Source organism: Ranitomeya imitator, chromosome 1 (assembly GCF_032444005.1).
Source record: "Ranitomeya imitator isolate aRanImi1 chromosome 1, aRanImi1.pri, whole genome shotgun sequence".
NCBI lineage: Eukaryota > Metazoa > Chordata > Amphibia > Anura > Dendrobatidae > Ranitomeya > Ranitomeya imitator.
The window spans coordinates 354,571,890-354,595,756 of record NC_091282.1 but is presented as its reverse complement, the minus strand read 5'-3'; the positions used below and the strand labels follow the sequence as shown (position 1 = coordinate 354,595,756).

Below are 23,867 nucleotides of genomic sequence, written 5' to 3'. Positions count from 1 at the left end.
AATATACTACGTGGCTCTGTGCTGTATACTACGTCACTGGGCAATATACTATGTAATATGCTACGTGTCTGACCAATATACTACGTGGACTGTGCAATATACTACGTGGACATGTATATTCTAGAATACCCGATGCGTTTGACTCGGACCACCATCTAGTCTACATATAAATCATGTTCATTTCATAACCAAGATACATAAGAAATCTAAAATACCTCTTCATCTCTTTGGACCTATAAATTATTATGTTCATTCTTATTCTTTATTCCTTTTCTTCATTCTTTTTAGTATGTCCCTCCTGAGGCTACAGAACTGAAAGTCACAGGCGTGTCGGCCGACAAGCCGCGGAGCTTTGTTTTTCTGTAGCTGTTTTGGAGCTGAAGATCGCGGAACTGGCTGTAGCCAATGCAATTTATATGCCTGAGTAGAGACTTCCCTCAGGTTAATGGTATCATAATAACAGATACCCAGGTATCCCTAGATTAAGTGTTTAGGAACTTCTGTTATATTTATATATATTGTTATTGTGGGTTTTGATTGGTTTATACTCAGTGTGCCATTCCAGGAGGTCCCATAATATCACCTCATCTGATTTACACCTGTTTTCTTAGTACCTGATTTGATCTTTTGGACAGGTAAATTTATTCCATATCCCAGTGTAATACACTCAAAAAGGGAACCTTGGGATTAGCATATTGATTTCAGCTCAGGCTGAGTGAGTGTACTCAATAAGGGGATTTCAGTCTGTTTCTTTCAAATACTAAATCTCACTCCTACTGTTATTTTAGTAAAGACAGCCTTAGTCTCAGTTTGTGACCCAATGGATCATATTCGGACCACTGGTCATTACACTAGCACCGATCATGGGTGTTGCTGCGGGGTATCAGCTGTCACATACAGCCAGGGCCGTATTTGCCACTAGGCACTTGAGGGCATGTGCCTAGGGTGGGACGATGCGGTGGGAACGGCACCTGAGCAAGTATTTTTTTTTTTTATTTAAGTCCTGGATCACCTCCAGTCCTGGCTGGAAGAAGTTGTCATGTTGGTCTGGAGAAGATGGTAAAGATGGGAAAAGTTAATAATTCCACCAGAAAGATCATCAGCTGTAAGTTACTATCTATAACTGTGCTGTAATCTGTTATATGTTCTGCAGGGCTGGTATCTACCACTATGTCACCATATGGCAGTAATATCAGTGTTGGTCTTTGTATAGAGATTTTTTTTAGTAACAGCGCGGTCATCTGCTGAGGTTCTCCTACATCCACTATTAGGGTGTGCCACCATAGTTGTAATCAGGGTTACCTGGTTAGGGTCCCACTCAGAAGTTTCTGCCCCCTGAACCAAAACCCTAGTTACGTCTGTACATAGTGCTCTACAATTTATACACCATTAATTACACATGAAAGATACCAGGTATGAGCAGGAGGGAGGATTCACAAAGTGACTGACCACACAATCAAAGAAGTGGGTAAATTAGCAGACAGGAGTTAATAAGAAAAGTTTGCTAGTTGCACTGCAGGAGATGGAAACAGGAGACATATCAAAAATAGACAGATATACAGGTGTGAATTGTAATCAATGGATGTGATATTCTATAGACTATAGAATCATCTATTTCCCTGTTGCAGATTTAGCAGAACTTAGAATGTTGAACCCTGTATAACCATGCCCACACCACAGATTAGCAGCTTTCTCGTTGTTCTGTATAGTGACAAAAAATGCTCTTCAGTGCTGGGGGCCTGGTTGGACTAGGAGGCACAATGTCAGTTGTCCTGTAGTCATAATCTCCTTATGATAAAACACTGATTATATTGAATTAGAAAAACACTGCCCAATAAGTAACAAATCACTGAAATCAGAGTATCTTCCCCTACATCATTGTGCTCTCAGATTACATAACAATAACCTGCTGAAAGATTCCAGTTAAGTCTCTGAACCTATCTTTTTACAAATTACAAATCCTTGCAAAATAAAAAAAACCTTGTCCACATACCCCTACACTCAGGGCCGGCATCAACACTCGGCGCACTTGGGCAAGGGCCAGGGCCATGAACAGGCAGGGGCACACTTGCCATTGGAGACGCCAGAGTGCTATTTGAGCCCGGTGCTATCTATGGGATCCCCCGCTTGCTTAGGGCCACGGTGCTGGCAATACTTACCTGTCCCCGTTCCTCTGCTGTGGTGTCTTCCTTGTCTTCTGACTCTGACATTTCAGGTCAGGGGTCGCGCTGACGTCATGTCTGTGTGCCCTCTGCCTGAACAGTCAGTGCAGAGAAACGGAAGACTGTGACGCTGAGAAGTCTGGAGCAGGGCAGCTGCCAGCGAGGAGAGGTGTTTCATTTTTTTATGTTTGAAGCATTATATGGAGTCTGTCATATACTGGAGCATCATATGGGGCTCATTATATATGGAGCATCATATGGGCCCACCATATACTGGAGTATCATATGGGGCCCATCATATATTATATGGGGCTCATTATGTATAGAGTAATATAGGGAGCCAATTGTTATGATTCCTGGAGTGGACCTACTGGATCGCGGTGACGACCGTTCCCTGGCGAACTGACCATGTGGAACCGACCCCTATACAGGGACTGTTACGGGCAAGCCTAGGAGAGATACACCGCGATAGCTTGTGCCAGAGGGGCGGCTCGAGGACAACGAGGAGAATCAGGGTACTCACTGAGGACCAGACGGATGGAGCAGCCCCAGAGAAAACCCGGGACTCAGGACAGCAGGGTTCACCCAGAGGGTAACGGATACTGGACGGAGCAGAGCATGCACTCGAAGCGTACAGGGACAGAGCAGAGCACGCACACACTGGTAGCGTATAGGGACAGAGCAGAGCATGCACTGGAAGCATACAGGGACAGAGCAGAGCACACACTAGAAGCGTACAGGGACAGAGCAGAGCATTCACTGGAAGCATACAGGGACAGAGCAGAGCATGCACTGGAAGAGTACAGGGACAGAGCAGAGCATGCACTGGAAGCGTACAGGGACAGAGCAGAGCACGCACTGGAAGCGTACAGGGACAGAGCAGAGCACGCACTGGAAGTGCAGCGCCCCAGAGATCTGGTCGTTGCAGTATGACACTCTGCCGCTAACGGGAGTGATGGTACGTCTGATGGCACTGAAGGAATTCTACTATCACCAGCACACATTACACTTCACACTCCGGCCACTAGGGGGAGAAAAAGGCTTTATTTATTGGGCCACTCCTCACACTGGTAAAACAAGGGGTTGGATAGGAAGTTGGTCAGAAGCTGACTGTGTTGGATTCAGGCAACATCCCGTGGCAGGGGGTGTTGCAGGGAGAAGATTCAGGGGGGTGCGAACAGAACAGAACGTTACGGAACCGCCCCTGCACTACCTTGTGGCGGTATCCTAAGAAAGAGACACAAAGTGAAGGATATTGTGGAACAGTGAGAAACGAGATCAAGCACAAAGGAGAGCCAGTAGGAGTCGTGCCCCGAGAACGGCAACATCCTACTGAGGTGCGTAGCCGGTGGCCAGAACACCAAGGAAGTAACTGACTCTAGGCCTTACTTCAAACTCCGCAGGACAGATAATTATAGGTTGGCTGTCTACCTTAAATTTCCTACGAAGACATAGGGGACAACGCGTGGAGAGGGGCGTCTCTAGGGTCCCGGAAGAGCTCAGAGCCTTCCCGTCATACGGGTGCGTCCTAGCCATAACATACCTGGGGGACGAGAAACTAGTAACATCTGGAACGAAATAGAAAGAAAGAGAAAGAACTAGAAAGAACGAACGAACGAACTAGAACAGAAGTTGTGAGGACTATGACGAATGTTCAGCAGGGTAGCACTACAACACACAGGCGCTATTGGTAGGCAACGATTTCCACCTGTAAAAGGAACTCTGGATGTGCCATCGGACCGGCCGGTCTCAGACAGCCCTGTTAACTGTGCTCTGGATTGCGGATCCTGAAGTCTTCAGTAAAGAGGTAAAGAGACTGCAACCTTGTGTCCTCGTTATTGTCTGCACCTCACGCCATCTACATCACTGGGAAGCCCTGGGGACATACTTCACCTGTGGGAAGGTATACCATCTAGCTGCCATTCCATCACCCCAGCGGACCCCAAGCAGTGTCGGTCCTGACCGAACACCACAGGTGGCGTCACGAAACCTTGACAGACTCCTATCACCTTTTATTGGACTCCCCTTGGCAGGGTCACGGACCGGGTCCAGCCACCGTGACAACCCCAGAACTGAGACAGAAAGGACCGGTACCGAGTAACCTGTGGCCCTATGTCTGGGGGCGCTCTAGAAGCGTAAGGGGACAGAGCAGAGCACACATCGGAAGCGTACAGGGACAGAGCAGAGCACGCACTGGAACAGTACAGGGACAGAGCAGAGCACGCACTTGAAGCATACAGGGACAGAGCAGAGTACGCACTGGAAGCGTAAAGGGACAGAGCAGAGCACACACCGGAAGCGTACAGGGACAGAGCAGAGCACGCACTGGAAGCGTAAAGGGTCAGAGCAGAGCACGCACTGGAAGCGTCAAGGGACAGAGCAGAGCACACAGTGGAAGCATACAGGGACAGAGCAGAGCACGCACTGGTAGCATACAGGGACAGAGCAGAGCACACACTGGAAGCATACAGGGACAGAGCAGAGCGCACACTGGAAGCGTAAAGGGACAGAGCAGAGCACACACTGGAAACGAACAGGAACAGAGCAGAGCATGCACTGGAAGTGTACAGGGACAGAGCAGAGCACACACTGGAAGCATACTGGGACAGAGCAGAGCACGCACACAAGCACGCACTGGAAGCGTACAGGGACCTGACATGCTGAAACCTAAGTGAACCTGGTGGGAGCACGGACGGGCACAATAATAATCAGGCACTTCCTCTAGCAGAAAGCAACCTGATAAACCCGGAGGCCGCTGCCCAGGCAGGACAGCGCTTCTGGGTCAATACAACCAGGCATCATAAAGAAGCCGGGATTGTGTGTAGCCGCGACCTAAGCAGCCTAGCGGGCATGTGTGGGGAACGGGATCCCCAGCGTGGTCGAAGACCCGAAAGAGAAGGAACACAGCGAGAGACCTGTGAAGTTAGGTGAGTATCAATCACAGTGCGTCATAATACCCATTACGTAGAGAGCCTTATATGGGGCTCGTGTATGTAACAATATGTGGGGCCCATTATTCTGTATGGAGCATTATATGGGGCCCATCATATACTGTATGAAGCATTATATGGGGCCCATTATGTATGGAGCAATATATGAGGCGCATTTTGTATGGAGCAATATATGGGATCCATTATTCTGTATGGAGCAGTATACAGGGCACATTATTCTGTATGGAGCCTTATACAGTGGGGCAAAAAAGTATTTAGTCAGTCAGCAATAGTGTAAGTTCCACCACTTAAAAAGATGAGAGGCATCTGTAATTTACATCATAGGTAAACCTCAACTATGGGAGACAAACTGAGAAAAAAAAATCCAGAAAATCACATTGTCTGTTTTTTTAACATTTTATTTGCATATTATGGTGGAAAATAAGTATTTGGTCAGAAACAAAATTTCATCTCAATAGTTTGTAATATATCTTTTGTTGGCAATGACAGAGGTCAAACATTTTCTGTAAGTCTTCACAAGGTTGCCACACAGTGTTGTTGGTATGTTGGCCCATTCCTCCATGCAGATCTCCTCTAGAGCAGTGATGTTTTTGGCTTTTCGCTTGGCAACACGGACTTTCAACTCCCTCCAAAGGTTTTCTATAGGGTTGAGATCTGGAGACTGGCTAGGCCACTCCAGGACCTTGAAATGCTTCTTACGAAGCCACTCCTTCGTTGCCCTGGCGGTGTGCTTTGGATCATTGTCATGTTGAAAGACCCAGCCACGTTTCATCTTCAATGCCCTTGCTGATGGAAGGAGGTTTGCACTCAAAATCTCACGATACATGGCTCCATTCATTTTTTCATGTACCCGGATCAGTCGTCCTGGCCCCTTTGCAGAGAAACACCCCCAAAGCATGATGTTTCTACCACCATGCTTTACAGTAGGTATGGTGTTTGATGGATGCAACTCAGTATTCTTTTTCCTCCAAACACGACAAGTTGTGTTTCTACCAAACAGTTCCAGTTTGGTTTCATCAGACCATAGGACATTCTCCCAAAACTCCTCTGGATCATCCAAATGCTCTCTAGCAAACTTCAGACGGGCCCGGACATGTACTGGCTTAAGCAGTGGGACACGTCTGGCACTGCAGGATCTGAGTCCATGGTGGCGTAGTGTGTTACTTATGGTAGGCCTTGTTACATTGGTCCCAGCTCTCTGCAGTTCATTCACTAGGTCCCCCGGCGTGGTTCTGGGATTTTTGCTCACCGTTCTTGTGATCATTCTGACCCCACGGGGTGGGATTTTGCGTGGAGCCCCAGATCGAGAGAGATTATCAGTGGTCTTGTATGTCTTCCATTTTCTAATTATTGCTCCCACTGTTGATTTCTTCGCTCCAAGCTGGTTGGCTATTGCAGATTCAGTCTTCCCAGCCTGGTGCAGGGCTACAATTTTGTTTCTAGTGTCCTTTGACAGCTCTTTGGTCTTCACCATAGTGGAGTTTGGAGTCAGACTGCTTGAGGGTGTGCACAGGTGTCTTTTTATACTGATAACAAGTTTAAACAGGTGCCATTACTACAGGTAATGAGTGGAGGAAAGAGGAGACTCTTAAAGAAGAAGTTACAGGTCTGTGAGAGCCAGAAATCTTGATTGTTTGTTTCTGACCAAATACTTATTTTCCACCATAATATGCAAATAAAATGTTAAAAAAACAGACAATGTGATTTTCTGGATTTTTTTTTCTCAGTTTGTCTCCCATAGTTGAGGTCTACCTATGATGTAAATTACAGAAGCCTCTCATCTTTTTAAGTGGTGGAACTTGCAGTATTGCTGACTGACTAAATACTTTTTTGCCCCACTGTATGGGGCTCATTATTCTGTATGGAGCATTATATGGGGCTCATTATTCTGTATAGAGCATTATATAGGGCCCATTATTCTATATGGAGTATTATATGGTGCCCAAAATACTGTATGGACAGTAGCGTAGGGGGGCAGAGGGGGCCATCGCCCCGGGCCCCGCGCTCTGAGGGGGCCCACCGGGAGCTACGCTACTGTGACTGCATCGGCGCGTGCAGCGCGCCGATGCAGTTACATTCTGCGGCAGAGCAGGGAGAATCGATCTCCCTGCTCTTCCGCTATGGGGCCCCTGGGCAGGCGGGGGGGCCCGGTGCCAGCAGTGGGCCCCCCGCCTGTCATCGCATGGTGAGCTGTATCGGCATCTAGCATCACTACAGTGATGAGGGAAGGAGCGCTGCGCTCCTCCCATCATCCCCCACACCGTCTGACACCGGGCCCGATGACGTCACAGCCCAGCGCCCGCTGTCAGATGAGCAGGAGCAGGAAGCACCGCTGGAACAAGGAGGAAGAGAGGTGAGTATTTATTTGCTGTGTTTTTATATGGGCTGCCTTATTCAACAGTATCTGCCTATAGGGGTGAGTGCTGCCTCATATACAGTATCTGCCTATAGGGGGGAGTGCTGCCTCATATACAGTATCTGCCTATGGGGGGAGTGCTGCCTTATATACAGTATCTGTCTATGGGGGGGAGTGCTGCCTTATATACAGTATCTGCCTTAAGGGGAGGGAGTGCTGCCTTATATACAGTATCTGCCTATGGGGGGAGTGCTGCCTTATATACAGTATCTGCCTTAAGGGGAGGGAGTGCTGCCTTATATACAGTATCTGCCTATGGGGGGAGTGCTGCCTTATATAAAGTATCTGCCTTAAGGGGAGGGAGTGCTGCCTTATATACAGTATCTGCCTATGGGGGGAGTGCTGCCTTATATACAGTATCTGCCTTAAGGGGAGGGAGTGCTGCCTTATATACAGTATCTGTCTATGGGGGGGAGTGCTGCCTTATATACAGTATCTGCCTTAAGGGGAGGGAGTGCTGCCTTATATACAGTATCTGCCTATGGGGGGAGTGCTGCCTTATATACAGTATCTGCCTTAAGGGGAGGGAGTGCTGCCTTATATACAGTATCTGCCTATAGGGGGGAGTGCTGCCTTATATACAGTATCTGCCTATGGGGGAGGGAGTGCTGCCTTATATACAGGATCTGCCTATAGGGGGGAGTGCTGCCTCATATACAGTATCTGCCTATAGGGGGGAGTGCTGCCTCATATACAGTATCTGCCTACAGGGGGGAGTGCTGCCTCATATACAGTATCTGCCTATAGGGGGAGTGCTGCCTTATATACAGTATCTGCCTATAGGGGGGAGTGCTGCCTCATATACAGTATCTGCCTATACTGCCTATTGGGGAGGAGTGCTGCCTCATATACAGTATCTGCCTATAGGGGGGAGTGCTGCCTCATATACAGTATCTGCCTACAGGGGGGAGTGCTGCCTCATATACAGTATCTGCCTATAGGGGGAGTGCTGCCTTATATACAGTATCTGCCTATAGGGGGGAGTGCTGCCTCATATACAGTATCTGCCTATACTGCTTATTGGGGAGGAGTGCTGCCTTATATACAGTATCTGCCTATAGGGGGGGAGTGCTGCCTCATATACAGTATCTGCCTATAGGGGGGGAGTGCTGCCTCATATACAGTATCTGCCTATAGGGGGGGAGTGCTGCCTCATATACAGTATCTGCCTATAGGGGGGGAGTGCTGCCTCATATACAGTATCTGCCTATAGAGGGGGAGTGCTGCCTCATATACAGTATCTGCCTATAGGAGGGAGTGCTGCCTCATATACAGTATCTGCCTTAAGGGGAGGGAGTGCTGCCTTATATACAGTATCTGCCTATAGGGGGGAGTGCTGCCTTATATACAGTATCTGCCTATGAGGGGGAGTGCTGCCTTATATACAGTATCTGCCTTAAGGGGAGGGAGTGCTGCCTTACATACAGTATCTGCCTTAAGGGGAGGGAGTGCTGCCTTATATACAGTATCTGCCTATGGGAGGGGAGTGCTGCCTTATATACAGGATCTGCCTATAGGGGGGAGTGCTGCCTCATATACAGTATCTGCCTATAGGGGGAGTGCTGCCTCATATACAGTATCTGCCTATAGGGGGGAGTGCTGCCTCATATACAGTATCTGCCTATACTGCATATAGGGGAGGAGTGCTGCCTCATATACAGTATCTGCCTATAGGGGGGAGTGCTGCCTCATATACAGTATCTGCCTATAGGGGGGGAGTGCTGCCTCATATACAGTATCTGCCTATAGGGGGGGACTACTGCCTCATATACAGTATCTGCCTATAGGGGGGGAGTGCCGCCTCATATACAGTGTCTGCCTATAGGGGGGAGTGCTGCCTCATATACAGTATCTGCCTAGAGGGGGGAGTGCTGCCTCATATACAGTATCTGCCTATTGGGGGGAGTGCTGCCTCATATACAGTATCTGCCTATACTGCCTATAGGGGAGGAGTGCTGCCTCATATACAGTATCTGCCTATAGGGGGGAGTGCTGCCTCATATACAGTATCTGCCTATAGGGGGGGAGTGCTGCCTCATATACAATATCTGCCTATAGGGGGAGTGCTGCCTCATATACAGTATCTGCCTATAGGGGGGGACTGCTGCTTCATATACAGTATCTGCCTATAGGGGGGGAGTGCCGCCTCATATACAGTGTCTGCCTATAGGGGGGAGTGCTGCCTCATATACAGTATCTGCTTATAGGGTGGAGTGCTGCCTTATATACAGTATCTGCCTATAGGGAGGGAGTGCTGCCTCATATACAGTATCTGCCTATACTGCCTATAGGGGAGGAGTGCTGCCTCATATACAGTATCTGCCTATAGGGGGGAGTGCTGCCTCATATACAGTATCTGCCTATGGGGGGAGTGCTGCCTTATATACAGTATCTGTCTATGGGGGGGAGTGCTGCCTTATATACAGTATCTGCCTTAAGGGGAGGGAGTGCTGCCTTATATACAGTATCTGCCTATGGGGGGAGTGCTGCCTTATATACAGTATCTGCCTTAAGGGGAGGGAGTGCTGCCTTATATACAGTATCTGCCTATGGGGGGAGTGCTGCCTTATATAAAGTATCTGCCTTAAGGGGAGGGAGTGCTGCCTTATATACAGTATCTGCCTATGGGGGGAGTGCTGCCTTATATACAGTATCTGCCTTAAGGGGAGGGAGTGCTGCCTTATATACAGTATCTGTCTATGGGGGGGAGTGCTGCCTTATATACAGTATCTGCCTTAAGGGGAGGGAGTGCTGCCTTATATACAGTATCTGCCTATGGGGGGAGTGCTGCCTTATATACAGTATCTGCCTTAAGGGGAGGGAGTGCTGCCTTATATACAGTATCTGCCTATAGGGGGGAGTGCTGCCTTATATACAGTATCTGCCTATGGGGGAGGGAGTGCTGCCTTATATACAGGATCTGCCTATAGGGGGGAGTGCTGCCTCATATACAGTATCTGCCTATAGGGGGGAGTGCTGCCTCATATACAGTATCTGCCTACAGGGGGGAGTGCTGCCTCATATACAGTATCTGCCTATAGGGGGAGTGCTGCCTTATATACAGTATCTGCCTATAGGGGGGAGTGCTGCCTCATATACAGTATCTGCCTATACTGCCTATTGGGGAGGAGTGCTGCCTCATATACAGTATCTGCCTATAGGGGGGAGTGCTGCCTCATATACAGTATCTGCCTACAGGGGGGAGTGCTGCCTCATATACAGTATCTGCCTATAGGGGGAGTGCTGCCTTATATACAGTATCTGCCTATAGGGGGGAGTGCTGCCTCATATACAGTATCTGCCTATACTGCTTATTGGGGAGGAGTGCTGCCTTATATACAGTATCTGCCTATAGGGGGGGAGTGCTGCCTCATATACAGTATCTGCCTATAGGGGGGGAGTGCTGCCTCATATACAGTATCTGCCTATAGGGGGGGAGTGCTGCCTCATATACAGTATCTGCCTATAGGGGGGGAGTGCTGCCTCATATACAGTATCTGCCTATAGAGGGGGAGTGCTGCCTCATATACAGTATCTGCCTATAGGAGGGAGTGCTGCCTCATATACAGTATCTGCCTTAAGGGGAGGGAGTGCTGCCTTATATACAGTATCTGCCTATAGGGGGGAGTGCTGCCTTATATACAGTATCTGCCTATGAGGGGGAGTGCTGCCTTATATACAGTATCTGCCTTAAGGGGAGGGAGTGCTGCCTTACATACAGTATCTGCCTTAAGGGGAGGGAGTGCTGCCTTATATACAGTATCTGCCTATGGGAGGGGAGTGCTGCCTTATATACAGGATCTGCCTATAGGGGGGAGTGCTGCCTCATATACAGTATCTGCCTATAGGGGGAGTGCTGCCTCATATACAGTATCTGCCTATAGGGGGGAGTGCTGCCTCATATACAGTATCTGCCTATACTGCATATAGGGGAGGAGTGCTGCCTCATATACAGTATCTGCCTATAGGGGGGAGTGCTGCCTCATATACAGTATCTGCCTATAGGGGGGGAGTGCTGCCTCATATACAGTATCTGCCTATAGGGGGGGACTACTGCCTCATATACAGTATCTGCCTATAGGGGGGGAGTGCCGCCTCATATACAGTGTCTGCCTATAGGGGGGAGTGCTGCCTCATATACAGTATCTGCCTAGAGGGGGGAGTGCTGCCTCATATACAGTATCTGCCTATTGGGGGGAGTGCTGCCTCATATACAGTATCTGCCTATACTGCCTATAGGGGAGGAGTGCTGCCTCATATACAGTATCTGCCTATAGGGGGGAGTGCTGCCTCATATACAGTATCTGCCTATAGGGGGGGAGTGCTGCCTCATATACAATATCTGCCTATAGGGGGAGTGCTGCCTCATATACAGTATCTGCCTATAGGGGGGGACTGCTGCTTCATATACAGTATCTGCCTATAGGGGGGGAGTGCCGCCTCATATACAGTGTCTGCCTATAGGGGGGAGTGCTGCCTCATATACAGTATCTGCTTATAGGGTGGAGTGCTGCCTTATATACAGTATCTGCCTATAGGGAGGGAGTGCTGCCTCATATACAGTATCTGCCTATACTGCCTATAGGGGAGGAGTGCTGCCTCATATACAGTATCTGCCTATAGGGGGGAGTGCTGCCTCATATACAGTATCTGCCTATAGGGGGGGAGTGCTGCCTCATATACAGTATCTGCCTATAGGGGGGGAGTGCTGCCTCATATACAATATCTGCCTATAGGGGGAGTGCTGCCTCATATACAGTATCTGCCTATAGGGGGGAGTGCTGCCTCATATACAGTATCTGCCTATAGGGGGGGAGTGCTGCCTCATATACAGGATCTGCCTATAGGGGGGGAGTGCTGCCTCATATACAGTATCTGCCTATAGGGGGAGTGCTGCCTCATATACAGTATCTGCCTATAGGGGGAGTGCTGCCTCATATACAGTACCTGCCTATAGGGGGGAGTGCTGCCTCATATACAGTATCTGCCTATAGGGGGGAGTGCTGCCTCATATACAGTATCTGCCTATAGGGGGGAGTGCTGCCTCATATACAGTATCTGCCTATGGGGGAGGGAGTGCTGCCTTATATACAGTATCTGCCTATGGGGGGGAGTGCTGCCTCATATACAGTATCTGCCTATAGGGGGGGAGTGCTGCCTCATATACAGTATCTGCCTATAGGGCGGGAGTGCTGCCTTATATACAGTATCTGCCTATGGGGGAGGGAGTGCTGCCTTATATACAGTATCTGCCTTAATGGGAGGGAGTGCTGCCTTTTATACAGTATCTGCCTATGGGGGGGAGTGCTGCCTTATATACAGGATCTGCCTATAGGGGGAGTGCTGCCTCATATACAGGATCTGCCTATAGGGGGGAGTGCTGCCTTATATACAGTATCTACCTATGGGGGGAGTGCTGCCTTATATACAGGATCTGCCTATAGGGGGGAGTGCTGCCTTATATACAGGATCGGCCTATAGGGGGGAGTGCTGCCTTATATACAGGATCTGCCTATAGGGGGGAGTGCTGCCTTATATACAGGATCTGCCTATAGGGGGGACTGCTGCTTTATATACAGGATCTGCCTATAGGGGAAACTGCTGCCTTATTCTACAGGATCTGCCTATGGGGTGGTGCTGCCTTATACTACAGGGTCTGCCTATGGGGGATGCTTTAAACTACAGGGTCTGCCTATAGGGGTGCTGCCTTGTGCTATATTGAGGACTATCTGGCACATTATACTATATAGCGGTTATCTATGGGGCCATCATACAGTGTGGGGATTACAGTGTTGGAGCCATCAAACAGTTTGAAGGCTACTAAGGGGTCAGTATACTGTGTGGGTGGTACTATACAGTTAGGGGGCATTATAGTGTGTATAGGGGAGCTGTATGGGGGGGGAGACTTGGGACATTATTAAATTTAAAGTGGGCACTTATTGTAATAGGGGAACTCAGGTTACTGTGACTATCAAAGGGGCACACAGAGGGCATGATTACTTTCTAGGGGGCAAAATGTGGGCTCTGTTTTCTAGGGCACTTGCACCGGGCATTACTATATTACAGAGGGGTGCTTTAAAATTTAGAGGGTACAGAGAACCACAGAGTAGGTGCAGTAATAGGGTCACATACGGCAGCAGAGGCTCAGTATTGGGGTATCAGCTGCAGTAATAGGGACACATACGGCAGCAGCGGCTCAGTATTGGGGTATCAGGGGCAGTAATAGGGACACATACGGCAGCAGCGGCTCAGTATTGGGGTATCAGGTGCAGTAATAGGGTCACATACGGCAGCAGCGGCTCAGTATTGGGGTATCAGGGGCAGTAATAGGGACACATACGGCAGCAGCGGCTCAGTATTGGGGTATCAGGTGCAGTAATAGGGTCACATACGGCAGCAGAGGCTCGGTATTGGGGTATCAGGTGCAGTAATAGGGACACATACGGCAGCAGTGGCTCAGTATTGGGGTATCAGGGGCAGTAATAGGGACACATACGGCAGCAGTGGCTCAGTATTGGGGTATCAGGTGCAGTAATAGAGACACATACGGCAGCAGCGGCTCAGTATTGGGGTATCAGGTGCAGTAATAGGGACACATACGGCAGCAGAGGCTCAGTATTGGGGTATCAGGTGCAGTAATAGGGACACATACGGCAGCCGCGGCTCAGTATTGGGGTATCAGGTGCAGTAATAGGGACACATACGGCAGCAGCGGCTCAGTATTGGGGTATCAGGTGCAGTAATAGGGACACATACGGCAGCAGCGGCTCAGTATTGGGGTATCAGGTGCAGTAATAGGGACACATACGGCAGCAGCGGCTCAGTATTGGGGTATCAGGTGCAGTAATAGGGACACATACGGCAGCAGCGGCTTAGTATTGGGGTATCAGGTGCAGTAATAGGGACACATACGGCAGCAACAGCTCAGTATTGGGGTATCAGGTGCAGTAATAGGGACACATACGGCAGCAACGGCTCAGTATTGGGGTATCAGGTGCAGTAATAGGGACACATACGGCAGCAGCGGCTCAGTATTGGGGTATCAGGTGCAGTAATAGGGACACATACGGCAGCAGCGGCTCAGTATTGGGGTATCAGGTGCAGTAATAGGGACACATACGGCAGCAACAGCTCAGTATTGGGGTATCAGGGGCAGTAATAGGGTCACATAGGGCAGCAGCGGCTCAGTATTGGGGTATCAGGGGCAGTAATAGGGACACATACGGCAGCAGCGGCTCAGTATTGGGGTATCAGCAGGATGAGGAGTTTGTGCAGGTTGGGAATAGATGGTGATGGCTGGAATGTGAGAAGTGAAATGCGTCTTTGTTGTTTTCTCTGCAGACAAGTTGTAGCTGGAAGAAATTGTCATGTCGGTCTGGGCCAGATGGAAAAGACGGGAAACGTGACGATTCCATCATAAAGAACGTCAATGGTAAGTCATTATCTATAACTGTGCTGTGATCTCTTATATGCTCTGTAGGACTGGTATCTACCACTGACCATATGGCGGTAATATCCATGTTAGTCGTTATATAGAGATTATCTTCAGTAACAGCGTGGTCATCTGCTGAGGTTCTCCACTATTAGGGGGCGTCATCGAGTTGTAATCAAGGTTACCTGGTTAGGGGCCCACTCAGAAGCTTCGCCCCCCCTGAGCCAAAAACCTAGCTATGCCTCTGTGTATGGAGGACTATACTATCTGGTTTCTGAGCTATAGATATCACACATGTAATGTAAGAGGTAAGTGAAATTTTTTGCATTGTACTATATCTATATTTCTCTGCTGGATTTGTGCAACATGAATTGTGGTATGTGTTAAAGAGACCCACTGAGACTCACGAAAATCTGGAGCCGGCCCTGCCTACAGTAGAAGCTGAACTTTCCTGCAGGCTGCAATGTGCTGATCTCATCAGACTTCCCCATCTCTCCTCAGGCTGAGCTGGTTGGCAGAGATGATGCTGGCATTGATCTATGACTCTGCTCTTTCTTTCCCTCCTCCCCTCTGTCTTTGCAGCACTGAGAGGAGAGGATTTGCAGCCATATTGCTTTTGCTCCAGGGAGAAATAGTTGCTTTGGCCCTTTTTCTGCCGCATGGTAAGTAGGAATCCCCAATAAATCAGTTAAGTGTAGTTAAGAGCAGTTTTCTAAGCTGGTATTAAGGGGTCTCACTGGCGCTCACCCTAAAAGACAATAATCCTCAGCTGCTGGAACCGGACAGAGTAGTGCCAAATCAACCTGTGTCTAAATATATAAAGCTTATAATACCAAATCGATGACGCGCTTGAGGATAAATCGAGAGGAATTGCAGCGGGGTAGCCAAAGAACAAGTAACCTAAAAGACACCGATGCCACTAAGATTAATGCAGTGACCATGTAAATAGTTAAAAAGTAAGATAGTCCTTCTACTGACCAGAACCACTAAAGTGCCCGCATGGTGTACTTGTACACCTGTCAACAAACATGCAGCTGCCAGCTTACCTATGTATATATTGGGTGCTGCAGCTTGTGGTGCAGTGCTGGATGACGGCTCACTTCACACAATTCACACCTTGACAAGCCAGCTGCTATGTCACTCTCCATAAGGAGAAACGTTACCCCTTAGACCTCAGTCCAGAGCCTCTCACTTAGCCTAATCCGTTCTCATGCTTCGCACTGACGAGGGCCAACAGCCCGAAACACCGTGTCTGCGAATTAAGATACTGATTTGGCTTTTATCCTAAGTCACATTGCACGACTCGTTAAGGGGCTAATTGTGACTTGTAGGATCACTACTTCCAACAGGTGGCGCTATAGAGTTTAAGTCCTCTTTTTCTCAAAAGAGGCAATTTGCGTATTTAATTTCCCAGAGGAGCATTGCACAGCGAATAAGCCTCCTTACCTTGACAAGCCAGCTGGTATGTCACTCTCCATAAGGAGAAACGTTACCCCTTAGAACCCAGGCCAGATCCTCTCACCTAGCCAAATCAGCTCTCATGCTTCACACTGACGAGGGCCAACAGCCTGAAACACTGTGTCTGTGAATTGAGATACTGATTTGGCTTTTATCCTAAGTCAGATTGCACGACTCGTTAAAGAGTTGATTGTGACTTGTAGGATCGCTACTTCCAACAAGTGGCGCTATAGAGTTTAAGTCCTCTTTTTCTCAAAAGAGGCAATTTGCATATTTAATTTCCCAGAGGAGCATTGCACAGCGAATAAGCCTCCTTACCTTGACAAGCCAGCTGGTATGTCACTCTCCATACTTCATGGACATTTCTGTCCTTAAGAATATCCAGCTTTTGATCCCTCCTGTCCTCTTTCTGAGCCCCTTAAAATCTGCCTTTCTGAAATCAAACCTTGAAGTCTGAGTCTACACAGGTCTTCCGCCTCTAGCTATCGAAAATTATATGATAACATGATTTCTGCCTCCTAGAGTCCCAGCAACCATTACCTCCTCAACCATTTCCTCCCAGGTAGCAGATCCCCTTGTTTTCCGCTCTTCTTTTTGGAAGATAAAGTTGTCAGCAAGAGAATACAGTATAAGAATTTGCTGGAAGTGTTACTTTTGCCTGAAAGAGATTCCCAACAAATGTCTGCATGGCTGAAATCCCCCATGTTCACTAAAGATCCGTTGAAGCATTCCTGAGTTATTACCTCATAAAGGGACACTGGTCAGAATTGCAAAGAATGGCCAGGTCATTATGGTCAAAATAGGCTGGGTCAAGAAGGGGTTAACATAAATTTCATTAAAAAAATGCAAAAGCCATCCCACCACTACACTGTGACCCTAATTTGGACGGTCCTAACTCTAATATTAAAAACCTTACCGTTTGTCAAGTGACATACATGTGGATAAGGGCTGAGAAAGAATGAGCTCAGTTAGTAGACACACAGCCATGGGAAACCACATCAATATAATGTCCATCTCTAAGAAAAACCATGTGCATATAAAGGTGTGGCCAGTTTTTTCTTTGAGCTGAACATTATATTGATGTGGTTTCAAAAGGCTGTGTGTCTACTAGCTGGGCAGGGTATTTACCTATTATGTTTCTGTTTTTGTTTTTTAGGCTGATATTAATAGCCTATGGATACTGCCCTCCTCCTGGACTAAGAACATCAGCCCTCAGCTGCCCCAGAAATGGAGTATTCATTAGATGCGCCTTTTCTGTTGCTTACACTTGGCTCTTCCTACTTGACCTGATGTGGTGGCACGTGGGGTAACAGTACTGGGGTTGATGTTTTATGACTGCTTTATGGAATTTATCAGGCAGCAAGCGGTGACATCAGTAAGTTGACCGGAGTTCATCAGCTATGAACTCCAGCCACCTTACTAACGTCTGCGTTGGGAACTGAAGCTGCGTTCTCACACTAAGCTCAGTGTCTCCTGGATCCCAGGCTGATTGGTTGCATTTTATGTTACCGCTTAGCAAAGCATCCAGATGTAGATGAGTTTGGGCACAGATTCTTAATCAAAAGTCTTGTTCCATTACACAGCTTTGGTGGATCTAAATTTCTCAACAGCAGATTAGGTGCTCCAAGTTTTAGAAAGAGTTTATGCGGAGGAAGTCCTTGTGTGGTTCCAAGGAACTCTATTGGATAGAATAATGCTTGATCACGGTCTGTTACTGTATCCACTGACTTGTAGGTCGTGGACATACCTGGAAGGAAAACAAAAGGGGAGAAGCCAGCGCTGCTTGTGGTCCGAACACAATACAAAAAGTGCAAATGCACATATTAATTTCTGACTGTATATCAAAATGAGACATTTAGCAAACAATTGATCAATTCTTTGAGCCACCCTGCCACGTCACGGCATTCTCATGGGGCAGTCCTACTCTACGATTTTTATATTCGCTGTGCCATTACGGCCTCCTTAATATGTTAGGAGAAAGACCACATTAGTCCCACTCTACTTTTTTTGGTTATATTCGCTGTGCCATTATGGCCTCCTAAATGTGTTAAAAGCGGGACCATATTGAGTGCAAACCGTACCTGTAGCATTTCTGAATCACTCCCATGGCGCCAGAAAGGGTATGCGCAAATAAAGGTCGACCAGGTCCAAACATGGACATTTCAGATCTGACCTCCACACTGCCTGACCAGCACCATAGATAAAGAGAGAGACAGGCTGAGACACAGGTGCACTAATCAAAACAGAGCCCGCGGCAGGGCAGGGCTGCTGTATGTGTGTACAGCAGCCTAGATCAATCACAATGAAAACAGGTACGGTTTACTCACATTGCACTTGCCGAGTTTAAAAACACATACAATGTAATACACTTAGCAGTATTACACACCTTCATCTCTTTACAAGTTGAGGTGTGGCTGCTTTTCACTTTTCCATCCTTTTAAAAATCTCTAAAGAAGAATTTTAATCACATCCTTTGGACTGAAGCAACACGCTCATAAAGTTAGAGCAAAAATAGGGAGGGGGAAGAGTGAATCCTCAGAACTGGATTGTAAAATGAATGCGTTATGTGACAAATGCACACAGTTCATTTATATTGACCTGATCGTGTGGCATTCATTCAGTTGTATGGTAAATCTCTGTCATGTTTTTGTACACTAAGAACATTTAGCCTAAAAATAATCAACCTTTTTTGTTTTAAATAATTTGTTCTACTTTTTTATTTTTTTGCCTTAGTTCTTCTATGATCATCTAGATTTTTTAACTGTTAAGTCATAGCTGCCTTCAATCAACACTGCAATGGACAACAATGAGGTAGGTAGCGGTATTACTTATTTAAACTATGGCATTGAGACTTCTCTAACAATTTTGTATGCAGATTACAGAGATTCTTTAACCCCTTAATGACAGCCAATACGTCTTTTAACTGACCTGAGATATGAGAGAATAGCCTCCCCATACAGGTGACAATGCAGTAGCTGTCAGCTGTCCACTATAGCTGACAACTTGCTGCATCAGCCACGATCAGTGTTTTCACCGTCCAATTCTGTTTAACCCCTTAGATGCTGCTGTGAATAGTGACTACAACATTATAAATGGTTAACAGAGTGTTGGGGCTTCCTATTTAACCAAACTGGTGCCCTCAGATCTTGATTGTGTGGTCCTGATGTTTGCCATGGCAATTCATTACCATATAGCGGCCTTAGAGTCTGACGGCTGTAGTAATCTGTTCAGAAGTTAGAGACATTTAGGTGGTAAAAATACACATTTACATTTCTGTCATACCACTTTGCATTAATTCCTGTAAAGCACCTGAAGAGTTAATAAACTACCTGACTGCAGTTTTCAATATGTCTGGGGGTGCTGTTTTTAAAATGGTATCATGTTTGGGGGTTTCCCAATATATGAGACCCCTAAAGTCACTTCAAACATGGATAAGTCCCTAAAAAAATAAATTATGAAAATTTCCTTGAAAAAATGAAAAATTGCTACTACATTTTTAATCCTCCTAAAATGCTAACAAAATAAAATAACATTTTACAAATGGTGCTGATGTAAAGCAGACATGTGAGAAATGTTATTTATTAATGGATTCTTTTCTTTTTTTATATAGCGCTAACATATTCTGCAGCGCTTTACAGTTTTGCACACATTATCATCACTGTCCCCGTTGGGGCTCACAATGTAGAATCCCTATCAGTATGTCTTTGGAATGTGGGAGGAAACCAGAGTGCCCGGAGGAAACCCAGGCAAACACGGAGAGAACATACAAACTCTTTGCAGATGTTGCCCTGGGTGGGATTAGAACCCAGGATTCCAGCTCTACAAGGCTGCTGTGCTATCCACTGCGCCACCGTGCTGCCCGTATGGATTGCTGTGGTATGGCCATCTGGATTAAAGGGATAATCATTCAAAGTTTGAAAATTGCTATTTTTTTTTAACATTTTTCTCAAATGTTTGATATTTTTTATAAATAAACAAAAAACATATTGACCTAAATTTACCATTATCATAAAGTATAATATGTCACGAAAAAACAGTCTCAAAATCACTGGGATTTGTTGAAGCATTGCAGAGTTATTACCACATAAAGTGACACTGGTCAGATTTAAAAAATTTGGGGTTAAACTATGTATTGTGCGTTTCTGTAACATAGAACAGCTTATTGGTAGAGATAAGTGAATCGGTGGACGAACATAAAGTAAAAAGTTCGGTTCAGGACCAAACTTGATCTCAAACATTACCCCAGACAATGCGCTCTTTTGCCGGCTCGTTACTTCTCATTAGATCCGGCAAGGGATCACTGTTGTGAATTCTGTGGCAGAGTTCACTCCTGTGGTCACAAGTGGTACTTCGGCTGATTCTCTCTGGGAGCTTCCGTTTGTGGAGGAAAGTGGTACTGCAGCTTCTGAGTTTCCTCCCTCAGGTGATCTGGTGAGGTCGTTAGCTGCTTCTCTACTTAACTCCACCTGATGCTTTGACCCATGCTTCCTGTCAATGTTCCAGTGTTGGACTTGTGTTTCTCTGGATCATTCCTGTGGCCTGCTGCTCTGCATAGCTAAGTGCTTCTTTGCTATTTGTTGCTATTTTTTCTGTCCAGCTTGTCTATTTGTTTTGCTGGAAGCTCTGGGACGCAAAGGGTGTACCTCCGTGCCGTTAGTTCGGTACGGAGGGTCTTTTTGCCCCCTTTGCGTGGTTTTCTTTAGGGTTTTGTGTAGACCGCAAAGTTATCTTTCCTATCCTCGTTCTGTCTAGAATATCGGGCCTCACTTTGCTGAATCTATTTCATCCCTACGTTTGTCTTTTCATCTTACTCACAGTCATTATATGTGGGGGGCTGCCTTTTCCTTTGGGGTATTTCTCTGAGGCAAGGTAGGCTTATTTTTCTATCTTCAGGCTAGTTAGTTTCTCAGGCTGTGCCGAGTTGCATAGGGAGCGTTAGGCGCAATCCACAGCTGCCTCTAGTTGTGTTTGGAGAGGATCAGGAATTGCGGTCTACAGAGTTTCCACGTCTCAGAGCTCATTCTATTATTTTGGGTTATTGTCAGATCACTGTATGTGCTCTGATCGCTATGTACATTGTGTTACTGAATTGCCTAACACAACAGTACAGGAAGCCAAAAGTACTAATGATTCTCAATAGAGGGAAAAGAGAAGTTCTGAGACCATTTTTTTTCCTTTGCACTGTGATTTGTCTTTTTTTTCCCCTAGACATTTGGGTGGTTCAGGACACAGGTGTAGCAATGGACATTAAAGGTCTGTCTTCATGTGTGGATCAGCTCACGGCAAGAGTTCAAGATATTCAAAATTTTGTGGTTCAGAATTCTTTGTTAGAACCGAGAATTCCTATTCCAGATTTGTTTTTTGGAGATAGAACTAAATTTCTGAGTTTCAAGAATAATTGTAACCTGTTTCTGGCTTTGAAACCTCGCTCCTCTGGTGACCCAGCGCAACAGGTTAGGATCGTCATTTCTTTTTTGCGTGGCGACCCTCAGGACTGGGCATTTTCTCTTGCGTCAGGAGATCCTGCATTGAGTGATATCGATGCGTTTTTCCTGGCGCTTGGATTGCTGTACGATGAGCCTAATTCAGTAGATCAGGCAGAAAAAAATTTGCTGGCTCTTTGTCAGGCTCAGGATGAGATAGAGCTATATTGCCAGAAATTTAGAAAATGGTCCGTGCTCACTCAATGGAATGAATCTGCGCTTGCAGCCATTTTCAGAAAGGGTCTCTCTGAAGCCATTAAGGATGTCATGGTGGGATTTCCTATGCCCGCTGGTTTGAGTGAGTCTATGTCTTTGGCCATTCAGATCGGTCGACGCTTGCGTGAGCGTAAATCTGTGTACCATTTGGCGGTATTACCTGAGATTAAACCTGAGCCTATGCAGTGCGATAGGACTATGACCAGAGTTGAACGGCAAGAACACAGACGTCTGAATGGGCTGTGTTTCTACTGTGGTGATTCCACTCATGCTCTCTCTGATTGTCCTAAGCGCACTAAGCGGTTCGCTAGGTCTGCCGCCATTGGTACTGTACAGTCAAAATTTCTTCTGTCCGTTACCTTGATATGCTCCTTGTCGTCGTATTCTGTCATGGCGTTTGTGGATTCAGGCGCTGCCCTGAATTTGATGGACTTGGATTATGCTAAACGTTGTGGGTTTTTATTGGAGCCCTTGCAGTGTCCTATTCCATTGAGAGGAATTGATGCTACACCTTTGGCCAAGAATAAGCCTCAATACTGGACCCAGCTGACCATGTGCATGGCTCCTGCACATCAGGAGGTTATTCGCTTTCTGGTGTTGCATAATCTGCATGATGTGGTCGTGTTGGGGTTGCCATGGCTACAAGCCCATAATCCAGTATTGGATTGGAATTCCATGTTGGTGTCCAGCTGGGGTTGTCAGGGGGTACATGGTGATGTTCCATTTCTGTCAATTTCGTCATCCACCCCTTCTGAGGTTCCAGAGTTCTTGTCTGATTACCGGGATGTATTTGATGAGCCCAAGTCCGATGCCCTACCTCCGCATAGGGATTGTGATTGTGCTATCAATTTGATTCCTGGTAGTAAATTCCCAAAAGGTCGACTGTTTAATTTATCCGTGCCTGAGCACACCGCTATACGCAGTTATGTGAAGGAATCCCTGGAGAAGGGGCATATTCGCCCGTCATCGTCGCCATTAGGAGCAGGGTTCTTTTTTGTAGCCAAGAAGGATGGTTCGCTGAGACCGTGTATAGATTACCGCCTTCTTAATAAGATCACTGTTAAATTTCAGTACCCCTTGCCATTGTTATCTGATTTGTTTGCTCGGATTAAGGGGGCTAGTTGGTTCACTAAGATAGATCTTCGTGGTGCGTATAATCTGGTGAGAATCAGGCAAGGCGATGAATGGAAAACTGCATTTAATACGCCCGAGGGTCATTTTGAGTATCTAGTGATGCCGTTCGGACTTGCCAATGCTCCATCAGTGTTTCAATCCTTTATGCATGACATCTTCCGTGAGTACCTGGATAAATTCCTGATTGTGTACTTGGATGACATTTTGATCTTCTCGGATGATTGGGAGTCTCATGTGAAGCAGGTCAGAACGGTTTTTCAGGTCCTGCGTGCTAATTCTTTGTTTGTGAAGGGATTAAAGTGTCTCTTTGGTGTGCAGAAGGTTTCATTTTTGGGGTTCATCTTTTCCCCTTCTACTATCGAGATGGATCCGGTTAAGGTCCAAGCCATCCATGATTGGACTCAGCCGACATCTCTGAAAAGTCTGCAAAAGTTCCTGGGCTTTGCTAATTTTTATCGTTGCTTCATCTGCAATTTTTCTAGTGTTGCCAAACCATTGACCGATTTGACCAAGAAGGGTGCTGATTTGGTCAATTGGTCTTCTGCTGCTGTGGAAGCTTTTCAAGAGTTGAAGCGTCGTTTTTCTTCTGCCCCTGTGTTGTGTCAACCAGATGTT

The 23,867-nt window shown here is 46.8% G+C and overlaps 1 protein-coding gene across 6 annotated transcripts in view; it reads left to right on the top strand.

The window, feature by feature from the left end:
• The window catches only part of PLA2G4C (phospholipase A2 group IVC), a 113,455-nt gene that overhangs the window by 11,719 nt on the left and 77,869 nt on the right, over window positions 1–23,867 (top strand). For 2 of the 6 annotated variants that reach the window (XM_069760644.1, XM_069760606.1), the window contains exons 1-2: window positions 15,505–15,623; window positions 19,153–19,230. In XM_069760644.1, the coding sequence (XP_069616745.1) occupies window positions 19,216–19,230 (15 nt within the window). In that variant the 5' untranslated portion in view covers window positions 15,505–15,623; window positions 19,153–19,215. Of the gene's footprint in view, window positions 1–15,504; window positions 15,624–17,575; window positions 17,726–18,981; window positions 19,048–19,151; window positions 19,231–23,867 lie in introns of those variants that run through there. The other 4 variants (XM_069760613.1, XM_069760628.1, XM_069760622.1 and 1 more) reach the window with 4 other exon arrangements.